We start from the raw sequence: 12920 nt of genomic DNA, 5'->3' as shown, positions 1-12920 counted from the left end.
CCACTCACAGACCTAGGAATTTTGTCCACAAGGATTAAAAATACTCACTTCTGTTTTGTAAAACTGATTATGACCAAGCACCTGGGTAGATGTACCCATCACCTCTCAGACCTCTGAGCCACAGTGAACACTGTTTGTACTCCAACAATGGCAAAAGGAACCCACACAAAGCAGGAGATCTCTGTTTTTCCAGCAGAGCTCAAGGAGTTAAATCCCTCTCCCTTCCCCCCCATCTTTCTGCCTTTGGCCTTTAGATCAGCCCTGGTTGCCAATGAGGACTCATCGAAACACCACCAGGCTGGGCCTGTCAGGAAGGAAACCAGCGCGTCCAGAGTTTTGTTGTTCTAAAGACTTTTTTTTAAAATTTTATTTTACTGCTCAGGAAGGAAGCCAGAGCTTGCGCTTCACTCCAAGAATGTTGATTACTCATCCTTCCCTGCATTATTTCTTTTATCTCTCACTTTTATCTACCTTACTCCAAAATTTGACCCTAAATTCTTTCTCTACCATTCCTAGCCACTGATTTCAGCTGTTCTTCCAAGTTTCATTAAAAAAAAAAAAAAATTGGCAACTGTTTCCTCAGAAAAAAATCCCATTTGTCATGTTTATTAAACAAGCCTCCATCCCTCCCCCTGCGCAGCCTTTTCAATCCAGGCACCATGGTTATGACCACTGCTCAAGGATCTGAGCACTACAAAACATGACCACAACCACCCTCAGCTGGAGAATATCATAATCCCTGCTTTAGAGACAGACGATGAGAAATTACTCTGCTTGTCCAAGGTCAATAGAGTCCACAGCACAAGCACAACCAATGCTCAGGGCTTTGCCCAGGCAGCCCTTCCCTCTTCCTGCTCCGCATGGCTGCGAGGATTAGGCACGCTCAGCTCTGCCAATAACTGTGTCCTTCATCTTCAATACCCCCCCCACCAGTCAAGCTAGAAATGAGCAACACAAGTAAGAGAATTGGTATGTGACGAGTTGATGACACATTTCCTTAGATGCAGAAAAATGTGGGTCCTGGATCACCCAAACGTCAGTAAGCCACCTGAGTACATAGCAGAGAGACTATCAGCAAGTGGTGTCTAACTACCTTCTCCTCCCAGGCTCTGTAAAATCCATCACACCACCCGGGGGTTTCCTTTTCTTCTTTGCCCAGGTGCAGCTAACAAGCCAGACACAACTGGCAACATCTGGGAGAACACACACAGATGTTTCTCATTGACATCATAACCTTCCCCAGCCTTCACCAGCACGCGCCCACGCCCCAGGGTGGGCGCCCAGGTGGGAGACACACATTGGGTCCTCACAGTGTTCCCAAAGAGATGACCAAAGGTGAAGCTTTTTTTTTTTTAGTTTAAGTTTCTTTCTTCCTTGAGACGTGCCACAAACCTGGGGGATGATCTGGATCACACCATACACAGCTACCCCAGGCTCCTACACCCACAACATCTCTGTTACGCACAAGTAAAGCCAATGTAAGTTCTCTCTGCCCAGCTCTGTCCTGCTCTAATACAATCCTCCCCTGTTTCCACAGTTAACGCATTGTTTTCATTTTAAGAGGGGAAAATAACGAGATGGTGGGAACATTACTTCTGGCTAATGGAGACAGAGATCTGCAGACTTTCATAGCTTACTTTTTCCAGTATATCCTAGTCCTGATCCAAATATCATCATACTTATTTCAGTCCTGGACCAAATGTGGGACTGGACACAGCACATTGGCCAAATTAAGACAGAAATAACTTGTAGCATTTTTCTACTTCTCACTCTCTCTAACACCTCTTGCTGACACTAAATTTCTCATCTGCAGATGCCCTGTTTCCTGCACTACTGAATATCCCAGCGCATTCAACACAGCCTCCCTAAACATGTTAGTCCCAAATTTTGAGTGAAGGCAGGCTGCCCATCACCTCCCCCCTTCTGAAATCAAAACACCTCTTTGAGAGCAACACTTTTGTGCATGAACCTAAATATGCAGAAAGGAAGAAGCAACACAAACAGCAGCAATGAGTCCCGAGGAGCAGAGCTGGCAGGAGCAATGCCAGCTGTCCTGTACAGGCTGCATGCTGAGCAAAGTGCAAATCTGAGGGCAAAGAAGCAGGGCTGTAAGAGTTTGACTGCGCATTCTCCCCTTCTCTCGTCCAAGGGGCACCTCCTGATGTATGAATACTTTTTGATTGTAACCATTAAGTTCCCCTGCTCCTTTTCAGCACAGGGTTATCCAGGTCACTGATTGCTCCTTCATCTCCCCAGAAAAAAAAAAAAAAAAAAAAAGCATCAGTGGTCAAGCTGACTCCTCAGGGAAGCTGAAGACAAGTGGTCAGGAGGTAAAAGCTGTCACCCTGCCTAAGGACTTTGCTAGAGGCTTATCTCCCACCTCCAGTGCTGGAAATATGAAGTGAGGCTGGTTTGCAATCAGAAGAATAAACAAGGGAAGGAAGCGAGCTTCTGCAGCCCCCTTGATGGTGCTGCAGAGTTTGGATCCCTCTGACCTACAATGATATCCAACTCCCAGGATTTCCACCCATCCACAGCCATCGCGAGATGGCCCTTGCGAGATTCCCCACACTGCAAACACTGACAAGGAGACAAGGTTCCCTCTAGCCTGCAAAGGCCAAAGGTTGGGCTGGGTGCGGGGCAGCTCTGCTGTAGCACGGCCAGGCCACCCTGATAAGGCTTTCACTCACCCAGCCAGAGGTGCAGCACCCAGGGTGTCATTCATCCTCCTCCTCTCTCACTCACAAACACCCTCTCATCACCTCCTGAGCAACATGGGAGCTCACGTGGGGCCTCTGGTAGGGAATTTTGTGGAGCATCCCCCCAAACAGGACTGACTCCTAAAGAAATCTTCAATATTGAAAGCCCGGTTGGAGAACAAGGCAGAGCTGTGATCTGGTACCAGGTGTTTTCCCATCCCTGCACAACCGCCAAAGCAGGCTCTCTGCAATGAGGGATGGTTATCCTATGCCTCCTGATAGCGAGGGATGCTACAGGACAGACAATTTCACATTCTAAATGGCTTTGCAAGTTGTTTCCTAAAGTGCGGGAAAACAATATAAAAATCAGATTAAAAGGTTGAGTCCTTTTTAATTAAAAATACCTTAATTTAAATCAAAGTCCCAAAAATCCAAGTAGAAAGAAATGGATCCTTCAGGGCAGTGCCCTTTTACTTGTTACTCTGTTTACAAAACCAATTCCTTTTGGGGAGGCTGTCACAGGGAGCCTTCACCCCAGCTGCTCTTCCCAGTGCTTTCTGATTTAGTTTCCATACAAGTGCCAGGAAGCATTCATCTGCCTCCCAAAGAACAAGCCTATGCTTGGGGAGCCAGCCCTGCCAGCCAGCCCAGCAGCTGCAGCTGGATGTGTCCCACCAGCCTCACCCTGTCCAGGACTGTGGCATTGCACATCTAGAAAGCCCAGGTAACGCTGAAGGATTGCACCTGAGAAAAGCTCATGCACAAAAGCTCTTAGGTCCTTCTGAATTGAAAACTTAATGTGGTTACTCTGGCAAGATATAGTTAAGATTCAGTGCTGCTGGGGGATACCAAGGACATAGTTTCCAGCTCTTCCTTTTAGGGGTATCCAGAGACACTTGGTGCCTTCCTTTTCCCACTTCAGAACAGCCCAGGATTCACAAGAAAAAGCACAAAACACATTCTTGCTCTGCAATTCAATGAGAAAACTGTTCTCAGCCCGAAGTTTGCAAAAAAGGAAGGTTTTAAAGCAATACTGATTAGAAACTATGTCCCAAGTGAGGAAAAATACAATGGAAGTGTCCCACACCTGAACTCCACAAGCAGTTTTGCTTTCAGCAGGACTCCCTCCCATGTTATCTGTGTTTAGGACAATAAATCTCTCCTTGCTTTGCTCCTCCCCAACATTGTTTTTCCCCCCTCTTCTGTTGCTCAGGCCACTGCTGCCATTCAAGACACCAACAAATGGTCAAAGGAGAGAAGAAAGTGATGGCTAAGAAGAACTCTCAGATTATCATGACCACCCTCATGTTTTTAAAAGACAGAACAAAGATGAAATGAACAGATACAGATAGTACCAAACCCAGCAGTACTTTTTCAGCCAGAGCTTTTGTTGACTTGAGGGCTGGGTCAATCTGCCAGCAAATACCCAATACTCTACCAACAGCAGGAAAATAATTCAGTTGTAAAAAAAACCTGAATTCATGGTGATGAATTTGTCCAAAATGTCTGTCACCTGTGAGTTTCTACACTCAGGCCAGCAAAGCCAAGCAGGCATGATGTTGCATGAAAGGGGAGAAAGAAACACATACAGCTTACATGTGTAGATTTATAAAGATGCACATGCCCTTTTTCAGAGGATGCTGTAAAGGAATCCAATTCTATATTAAATTTCCCAAATATAAATCCATTATTTCTGAAGAATTTCAATTGCTCTGCATAGCTGAAAAATGTCCTCAAAAGTCTCCAAATCTGCTATTCTACCCTGAAGAAGAGAAACATTCACAGGCTATCAGGCACATTGACATGATAAAGGACCACCAGTGACATGAACCAGAGGATAAAAATCATCACAATTTGCTATCAATGGCTGCTTTTCTTGGAATATGGTATTAAAAGGGAACAACTTCATTCCCACTATGAATTTGCATTAGAAATCCATAATAAAAATAAAGCTTAATATTATACAAACAGGTACAGCTCTCTATAGTGCTCTTGATGCAGATTAAGGTTAGACAGATTTTAGATGACAGTTATTTACCTCAGTCTAGCACCATGTATGCACAAAAAGAATTTATTTTATAGCTGCAGATATTAGCCAGAAAAAAGAGATGAGAGGAAATCTTACAGTCTCACGTAAAATATAATTATGTCTGTTTTCTACTCCTTGGAAGGCAAACAAAGAGAAAAAAAAATGAATCTGCTGCTAGCATTTAATGGGACTTGTCTAAATGATATCAAACAAATAACAACCAGCAGCAATTCACTAACATCTTCACTTCTATTTTTTTTCATTGGGGAATTCCAGAAACATTAAGACCTTGTTGCCTTGAACACTTTCAGTCCTACAGAGCAGGATTAGGCCCATGCCTGAGTATGTCTCTGTCTTTCAAGACCTTCAAAATATCAAGGAAAGAAAAATAAATCACACAGGCACTAATGCTTATTCTCTCCCTCCTGAAATGTTCGCCTTCCCCCCGCTTCTCCCAAATCCTTATGCAATCAACACCAATCAACCAGGAAACTGTTGCTAACTCTCGAATTTTGCAAGTTAGCAAGTAAAATAATAAAACAATGTTTTAACTGTCAGAGATCCTGGCTCGCAAAGTGCACTTTGGTCATTTCCTTTAATAACTGTAGTTTAGTAGTAATGATTTATAATAGTTCATAATATTCTACTAACTGTACTATATTAATAATACTAATACTTTGCCCTTGCCTAGCATCTTCTGTCAGAAGATATCAAAGCGGCACGCTCCGCTGTGAGGGAGGTATCACTACTCCCGCGTTAGGGATCGGGAAACCACGACTCCAAGCCATGCCCGAGGTCAGGATTCCCGATCCCCAGCACAGCACGGCAGCCACCAAGTCTGCCTGCGCTTCTCCTGCTGCAATCCTCTGACAGCAGTCAAGTCTGATCGATGGGGCTGAAGATTTAATGTGATTCATTCCTTCTCGAAAGCAAGGTTTGGCCAGTGTTTTGGGGGCCGTGGTTTTGATGGGAAATACTGAGCAAGGTGGGGGGGTTTCCCTGCAATAAGTACAATAAGTACCCTCCTGCCAGCATCCAGGCACACAGGGCAAAAGAGGAGCGATAAATATTTACTGCGTCCGTGCCCATCTCTCCAGCAGGAGATGGATAAATATAACATTTCTGTGTTGCTCAGCACTCCGAAGACAGTGGCTTCACCAGCTCCCGGGGAGTCCAAAAAGGAAGAGAGGGGACACGAGACATCTCTGGCATGGCAGAGATGACATGAAGGCTGGCCGGATGGCAGCGGCTGCACGGGAAACATTTTGGAGGAGAAAACAGCCCCAGCCCTCCCCCTCAAACGATCAATTAAAAGCCATCCTTCTGCCGAGAGCAGGCGAGGACAGCAAATGAGGGCTGCGAGGAGCAGCGCCCGGCCGGGGTCTGCATGACAATTGATGGGAAGGGGAGGCCGGGGGAAGCAGCCCTATCCCTCCTCTCACCATGGTGATTAGGTATTCCGAGTGCGCCAGATAGCCCCAAATAACAGAAAGAGAAATATAAACTGGAGACCGGCAGATCCAAGGGAAGCCAGATGGCCCCGCAGCCGGCAGGGGCTGCTCCCATCCAGCCCTTCCCCACTTTTAACTGTTCAAACATTTCTTTATCCCAACAAGACAATTAAGCTGAACAGCATGGAAAGGAGTCTCGGCAACAGTTTGCAGAGGGAGAGGGAAGGTTGTTGCCAGAAAAGCAGGAAAAGGAGATGATTGCTGCGTGCTCCAAGACCTCCATGCAGCACACTTTACTCCACAAGGATGGTGTGTATTTGGTGGAGCAACAGGGATGGATGCATGGCTGTCATCCTTGCTACTGCCCATCTGCCTGCCCAGCCCTTCCAAAATTCCACTGTTGCTTCTTCACTCCTATATCACGCAGGGCACTGCACGACAGAAACATTCCATTCGCTTTATTTCATTATTTCAGAAGCAGAGTTAAACTTGCAATTTCCCATGACCATGGCTGAATATGATTAGCAACAAAGCATCACTTCACATTAGACCTCAAATTTTACTAGCCTTGGAAGTGTGCATTCCAGAGGGAAGAGTTGTGAGCAATGGGTGTGTGGACATGTGCATTCCCCCTCCAATCCATTGTTCCGCCACAAAAAAAATAAAACCTTCTCCCCCCAGCACATGTACATAGACGCACAGCTCTCTACATATGTCATGACACAAATCCCAACACAGGTCTGAGAGGATGGGTGACTGCACAGACAGTCCTCGATCTGATTTCCAAAGCACCACATTATTCAGGAATTTATGCTGTGGTCATCATAGCCCTGATGTCCATCACCTGAAGTGTAATTTACATTTGATCAATAACAAACCAGTTGTTTCAAAAGGAAAACTAACTCCATGCTAGAGATGTTCTTTAAAACCCCAAAGTGTAACAAAGAGGTCACAAATACATCACACAACTTCTGCAGACAAGAAATCAGTTGCAGCATAAACTATGTCCAAGGTGAAATATGATTATCAAAAATAATAATAATCATAATAATGTTATTATAATCATCCCTACTACCCTCAGCAGACCCAAAGGATGAGCAAGGATCCCAGCCTGCTCCCAACTCAAATGTTCATCTCCTGGGCACAGCAGGAGCTGGGCAAGGGCCACCAGCAGAAGCAGGGAAACTGAGACTTCGAGAGCCAGACTCTGGCCAGAGGATGGAAACTGAATCAGTGGCCACTAGCCACAGACAACATGTGATGGAGACCAAGCAGCAGACAGTAATGGGAAACCATCCTCTGTGGTCCCAGGGAGGCTGGTGGCCTGGGCTGCCCCGCAGGGATGGCCTGGGCTGTCCCTCTGCTCTGACAAGGTCTTTGCCAGGAGGTCCCAGCTTTGGCACCGACCTCTGCCTGCCACTTTGTGGGAAAGCAATGCCACAGGAACTGGGTACTATGACTGAAGGACACTGAGACAGGTTTTATTAGAAATGAAAAAACAGGAATCTTTTTTTTTTCCCCTCTGATGTTAAAATAGGGCTATAGATCTCTTTTGCAGAAAGGAACATGCCATTTATTTCCACTCCTTCTAGGAATCTCAATTATTGTACGCTTATTAAAGCAAACCCATAAAATATGTCTTCCAGTGCCTTTAACACATGCTTTACAAGAAGCCCCTAAACTCTAACAAATGGCATTATTTTTCTCAGTAAGCACCTAAGGGAATGGGCCCATCCAGTACAAGGTATGTCTCCTTATCCCTGGAAAGGCTCCACTTTTCCACATGTTCCCTGTATACTCCATCGCTCTGGATGTCCTGAATACTCACATTTTACAGCAAGAGAAAACTTACCTAAATGCAGACATCTCAACCCAATTTGGTGATTAACAAAGAGTGTAGTCCCACCCAAAAGCACCCCAAAGGTGTTGTCCCTTTGTGGGATGCAGGGTATGGGTCCAAGCACTATCCTGCTTTAAAAGTAAGGAAAGGTTTATGCAAAGGGCTGAGCAACCTCTACTGCATTGACATATCTCTTACGGGGCCAGGTGCCAATCTGGAATACTCTGGAACATATCACAAATACTTTTACTGAATTCTGCAAATTTCTTCTTTCTAGTGAAAGCAGGCTGAGACTTTCCTCCCATGCTGCAGAGGACTAAATAAGCACCTTCCAAAAACTCCTTGACATGCAAATGTCTCACATTGATCTATTTTTCAGGGAAATTAAAACTCAGTGATTACATTTTATTAAAAAAAAAAAAAAAGAAAAAGAAAAGGGGGGAGGGAGTTTCTCTAGAAAATCACCATTTAAGCTATGAGGTGAAACAAATATTTTAATGATCTATTCAAGAAAGGCTCCTGTACAGTGGAACAGAAGACCACACAGGGAAATCATAGTAATTCAGCTTCCACGTAACACAAACCCTTTCAGCAATCTGAAAAATACACCGAAACGGTGAAGCTTTGCAAACCTGAAAGGCACTCATTAGACATGGGAAGGTGTTGCTGATCTAAGAAAATTTTACAATTTTTCCTTGCAGTCGTAGAAAAGCCTAATTACATTTTTACCTTGAAGCTACAGCCACCTACCTGCTCCATAAGGAGCACAAGTAGGCATCTTTTACAGAGGGTTATATATAACAATTACACAAGGAATCCACAAAACTCCTCAGAGACAACAAACCCCTAAAGTACACATTTCTACAGAAAGTTCAAAAATATATCTGCAAATGCTAATGCAAAAGAAGATCACCATTCTATCTGCAAACTGCAATCTCTCGAATTCTTCACTTCAGAAGTTTCTCTTTTCATCAAAGACCATTTGGATCCTCTAAAAGCTCCACAACTTGCTCTCAGCCTTCAACAAACACACCCATATGTGTATATGCACACACCAAATAAACTCGCTGTCTTAACGGAGCGAAGTTTCCATCATGCAGTGTCTATATGCAATGGGAATATGATACAGAGCCAACAGATGTATTTAGTTTACATCATCCTGGTAGTTACAGAAAAAAATTTAATGTTGATGAAGTATCAGTATTGCTGCATTTGCTCTGCTGTACTGTGCAGAAAAGCATCTCAAAGAAATTAACATGGTAACAAAAGCAATACAACAAAACACCTTCCACTTCTGCCCAAGTTTTCCAAGCTGCCTGCAAAGTTTTTCTTCTGCTTCCTTTCCCTGGCAAGTCCCCTGCCACGGCACTGGCAGCAGCACTAGCACTTGGTGTCAACCTCCCTGTGTCTCTGCAAAGCCCCGTCTGCTCCCAGACAGAGCGGACCCACGTTCGGCACACATTCTTGGCAAAGGCAAGGCACGGCGATGGATGTGGATGCGTCTGTCTGTCCACAGCTGTTCTCCATGTGGTCTAATTCATTTAACAGATTTACTTCTTTAAATGGGGTATCTGACAGGATTTTGCCAGCAAGATCCATAGCAGCTGATGCGCTCTAAATTCATTTAGCCAGCGGACCCTCTCCTCAGCCGCTATCTCTCGCAGTACTCTTTTGAGCAAGCTTCATTTTCCCAGCCAGGTTATATTGATAACGGAAAGAGCATCAACAAAGATGTCTCTAAGCCTTGCCATCTCACCTGCCTCCCCCATGGATAATTATATTACCAGCTTCCACACATCCACGTGCGCTCCCACCTATAGCCACTTTTCCTACAGACCCGAAAGGAGAGAGAGGAGATTCTGAACAATGAAAGGAGCTTACAGCACAAAAAGTAGCACAGTCGGGGGTGAATCAGAAGGAGAAGGGGGAGAGACACAAGAGATCACACTGGTACTGCAAGAAATACACGGCTCCTGCTATCAGAGGGAATTGTCCTACCCTCGCAAATGCTGACAATAAAAGACATACTTGCAGCATATTTCAAAACCAAAGAGCGATGGATTTAAAAGGCAGGTTGATTTTACGATGACTTTTATTGAAAAGGTACGCTGGGTTTAGGCAGATGTCTTTTAGCGTCGGTAAGTTAGCACAGTGCCTAATTCAAGGAGACAGCCTGAGGAAGCAGCGCCGACAGGGGAGAGAGAGCCACAATGTCTCTATTACTCTCCTTGGTATCATAAAGGGGAGAAGAAAAATCACATCTGAAAGGGAGAGGAAGCAACAGTGCAGCAGGTTTTTGTTTAAAAGAAAGAAGTAATAGTAAAAACAACAACAATAATAAAATTGTTTTCTATTAATAAAATTCAACAGAACAAAGGAGCCCATGTGAAAAGCAAACCACTTGCTCCTTGATTACATATCTGAGTTTACAGGAAAACTCTAATCATAAGTTAGCGTTCTTCCTTGGGGTACCACACTCTGTTGCCCCCAGACCACTCCCCATTGTGGGTCACCTCCCAGCTCTGCAAACCTGGAAGCCTGCCCTTCCTGAAGACAGCTCTGCCCCTCTGTGTAGGCGACTCCACAAGGGACAAGGTGATGGGGGAACAGGGAGTTACAGTCATAAACAAGTGGACCGGGTTCCTTCAGTCCAATAACTGGCCTGATTTCCCAGTTCTTTTAAGGGTATCACCTTTCAATGGGCACCAAAATGGGGGAAACACTCAGAGAAAGCACATGATGCAACAACTTGTTGAGTTGTGAAAACAATTTGTATTTATCTTAAAGAAGGAGATCAGTGGCCAACAATATTCTAAAGTTAACCAGAGACAAGGTACTTTTGTCCTAAGCTGAGGCATGAATTGTGACGGTCGGTAATGCATTTGCTCTAAAAATGGTGTTCATGAAGAAAAGGTCCGAAAGAAACACCTGAAGAAGCAGGGGGCACGTGCTTGCTGCAAGATTTGGGAAAGTTCCTGGCTACACATTCCAGCTGCATCCCTGTTTACACATATACATGTACCAGCACCTACAGCCTCACACTGGTGCATGGACAGCTTTCTGCAAGGTCAACATCCCCTCTCCAGCTGTGTGCTGGAAGGCGAGTTTCCTTCAAGAGCAGCTCACCTTAAAATCTGTCAATATCCTTTTGGAAGAACAAGGCAAGATTGCATGGCTGAGCTCAGCAGGCAGGAAAGGCTGCTCTGCCTCTGCCTCCTGCAAGTCTCACAGCACTGCGGGGCAGTCACCTGTTGCGTATCTCAACAAGGCACAATTAAAGAACCACCAAGTCAACAGAGGTACTTACATCTGTCACTTCGGTCTTCAGGACTGGATGAGGTCTCACGGTCAGAAATGAGGCCAGAAACAGCAAATATCTTCTTCCCTGTATCATCAACTTTGAGGGAGCCAGGGGAGCTGGAGGGGAGCTGGGTGCCAAACTCATACTCCTTCCCATCAGTGTCCGAGAAGCGCAGATGGGGCGAGTCAGTGTCATGGCAGTTTTTCAGGCGCTTGGCCGGTGTAAAGGCTGACTGGTAGCTCTCCCGGTCTTCAGTGGATGCAAAGGGGCGGAAAGCCCCGACGCCGCTGTGGTTCAACATACTGATCGGGGTGCAGTCCAGGTTGGGGGGTGCAAACTGGGGGTGAAGGTGAAGCAAGGATGGAGGAAAGTCACGGTTTGCAAATGCTCCTGGCACCCCGCCTTGGCGGTGATACATGGAGGCAAAAGTATATGAGCCATTGGTAAAGGGAATGTGCACGTCCTTATCTGCTGACACAGGGACCCCAAAAGGCCTCGGCTGCTGGCAGGGAATGGAAGCATCACGGCTGGCTTCGGCAGTGGAGGCGAGAACCATCAGTGCTGGGGAGGCCAGTGGGTTGGGGAGATAGGGTGAGTTCTCCATCTTGAATGCTGCCCGGTGTAAGTCCATCGGAGTCTCTTTCCTCAGCAGGATCACAAGCAGAACGATCTTCCCCGGAAGGAAAGCAAAGTGATGCCTAGGGATGGAGTGGGGAAAATTACTGGAGCATCATCACCCTTTGAACACTGCAAGGAAACAGAAAGGGAAAGAAAACACAACCAATTAGGTTTCTGCACTCATTTCTCCGGGATGCTCCAGCAGCAGAGTGGCCACATGTGTTACAAGCCACCGGCCGGAGATGCGCCACTGTTCTCATTCAAGAAAATCAATAGACAACTTCACACACTAGTGGAGTCAGCCCTGGCCCTGTAGGTTAAAGGGTATCATCCAGTGCAGATGAATTAAAGGCAAACCAAACATAATAACATGCAGATTTAATAATGCACTAAAAAAAAATATTCAGTCTAAAATTAACACAGTAACTCCTAATTATAAGTGGAATTTTATATGGCAAGTGGCACGTATACATAACCGCAATAAACTTAAGAAAACCCCCATATACACAACCCTGCTATTTGCTTGGGGGCTGGGGGTGTAGAACCAACATAAAAGTATCCATTGTACACAGTTACCCAAATCAGACGGCACACACGATTAGAACTGTACATGATGCTTGAGATGTAACTGACAGGTATTTTCTCTGGCTCCCACAGTACATATGGGTAGATGTGTGCTTGCACACACAGTACTTGATACCATCATACATATGTATGCACACCATTGGAATGTAGGAACGTGGCTCTCCCGGTGCGTTTGTGTAACACAAACACCCACGCGTGCACACGCGGTCCCTGTGAGCCAAAGGAGAAGAGACTTCCCCAGTAAAATGCCTGGCGTCTCTGACAATATTTTAAATCATAATGGGTGCTTCTGCCATCTGATCTCTGCAAGCCTTTCGGGTCGGGGACAAGAGAGGATGGATCAGTAATTTCAGTTCCTAATGCACTCACTCTTAAGTAGATTTGTAAACTGCCCTGG

At 45.4% G+C, this 12920-nt stretch overlaps 1 protein-coding gene across 3 annotated transcripts in view; it reads right to left on the bottom strand.

Moving 5' to 3' along the window:
• RNF220 (ring finger protein 220) overlaps positions 1 to 12012 on the bottom strand; it is a 214325-nt gene extending 202313 nt beyond the window's left edge. The window contains exon 1 of one of the 3 annotated variants that reach the window (XM_053985583.1): positions 11327 to 12012. In XM_053985583.1, coding sequence (XP_053841558.1) covers positions 11327 to 11951 — 625 coding nt within the window. In that variant the 5' untranslated portion in view covers positions 11952 to 12012. The remainder of the gene's footprint in view (positions 1 to 11326) is intronic. The other 2 variants (XM_053985584.1, XM_053985585.1) reach the window with 2 other exon arrangements.
• Between the last annotated feature and the right edge of the window lie 908 nt (positions 12013 to 12920).

This window comes from Vidua macroura, chromosome 9, assembly GCF_024509145.1.
Source record: "Vidua macroura isolate BioBank_ID:100142 chromosome 9, ASM2450914v1, whole genome shotgun sequence".
Lineage (NCBI taxonomy): Eukaryota > Metazoa > Chordata > Aves > Passeriformes > Viduidae > Vidua > Vidua macroura.
This window is presented reverse-complemented; position numbering and strand designations above follow the sequence as displayed.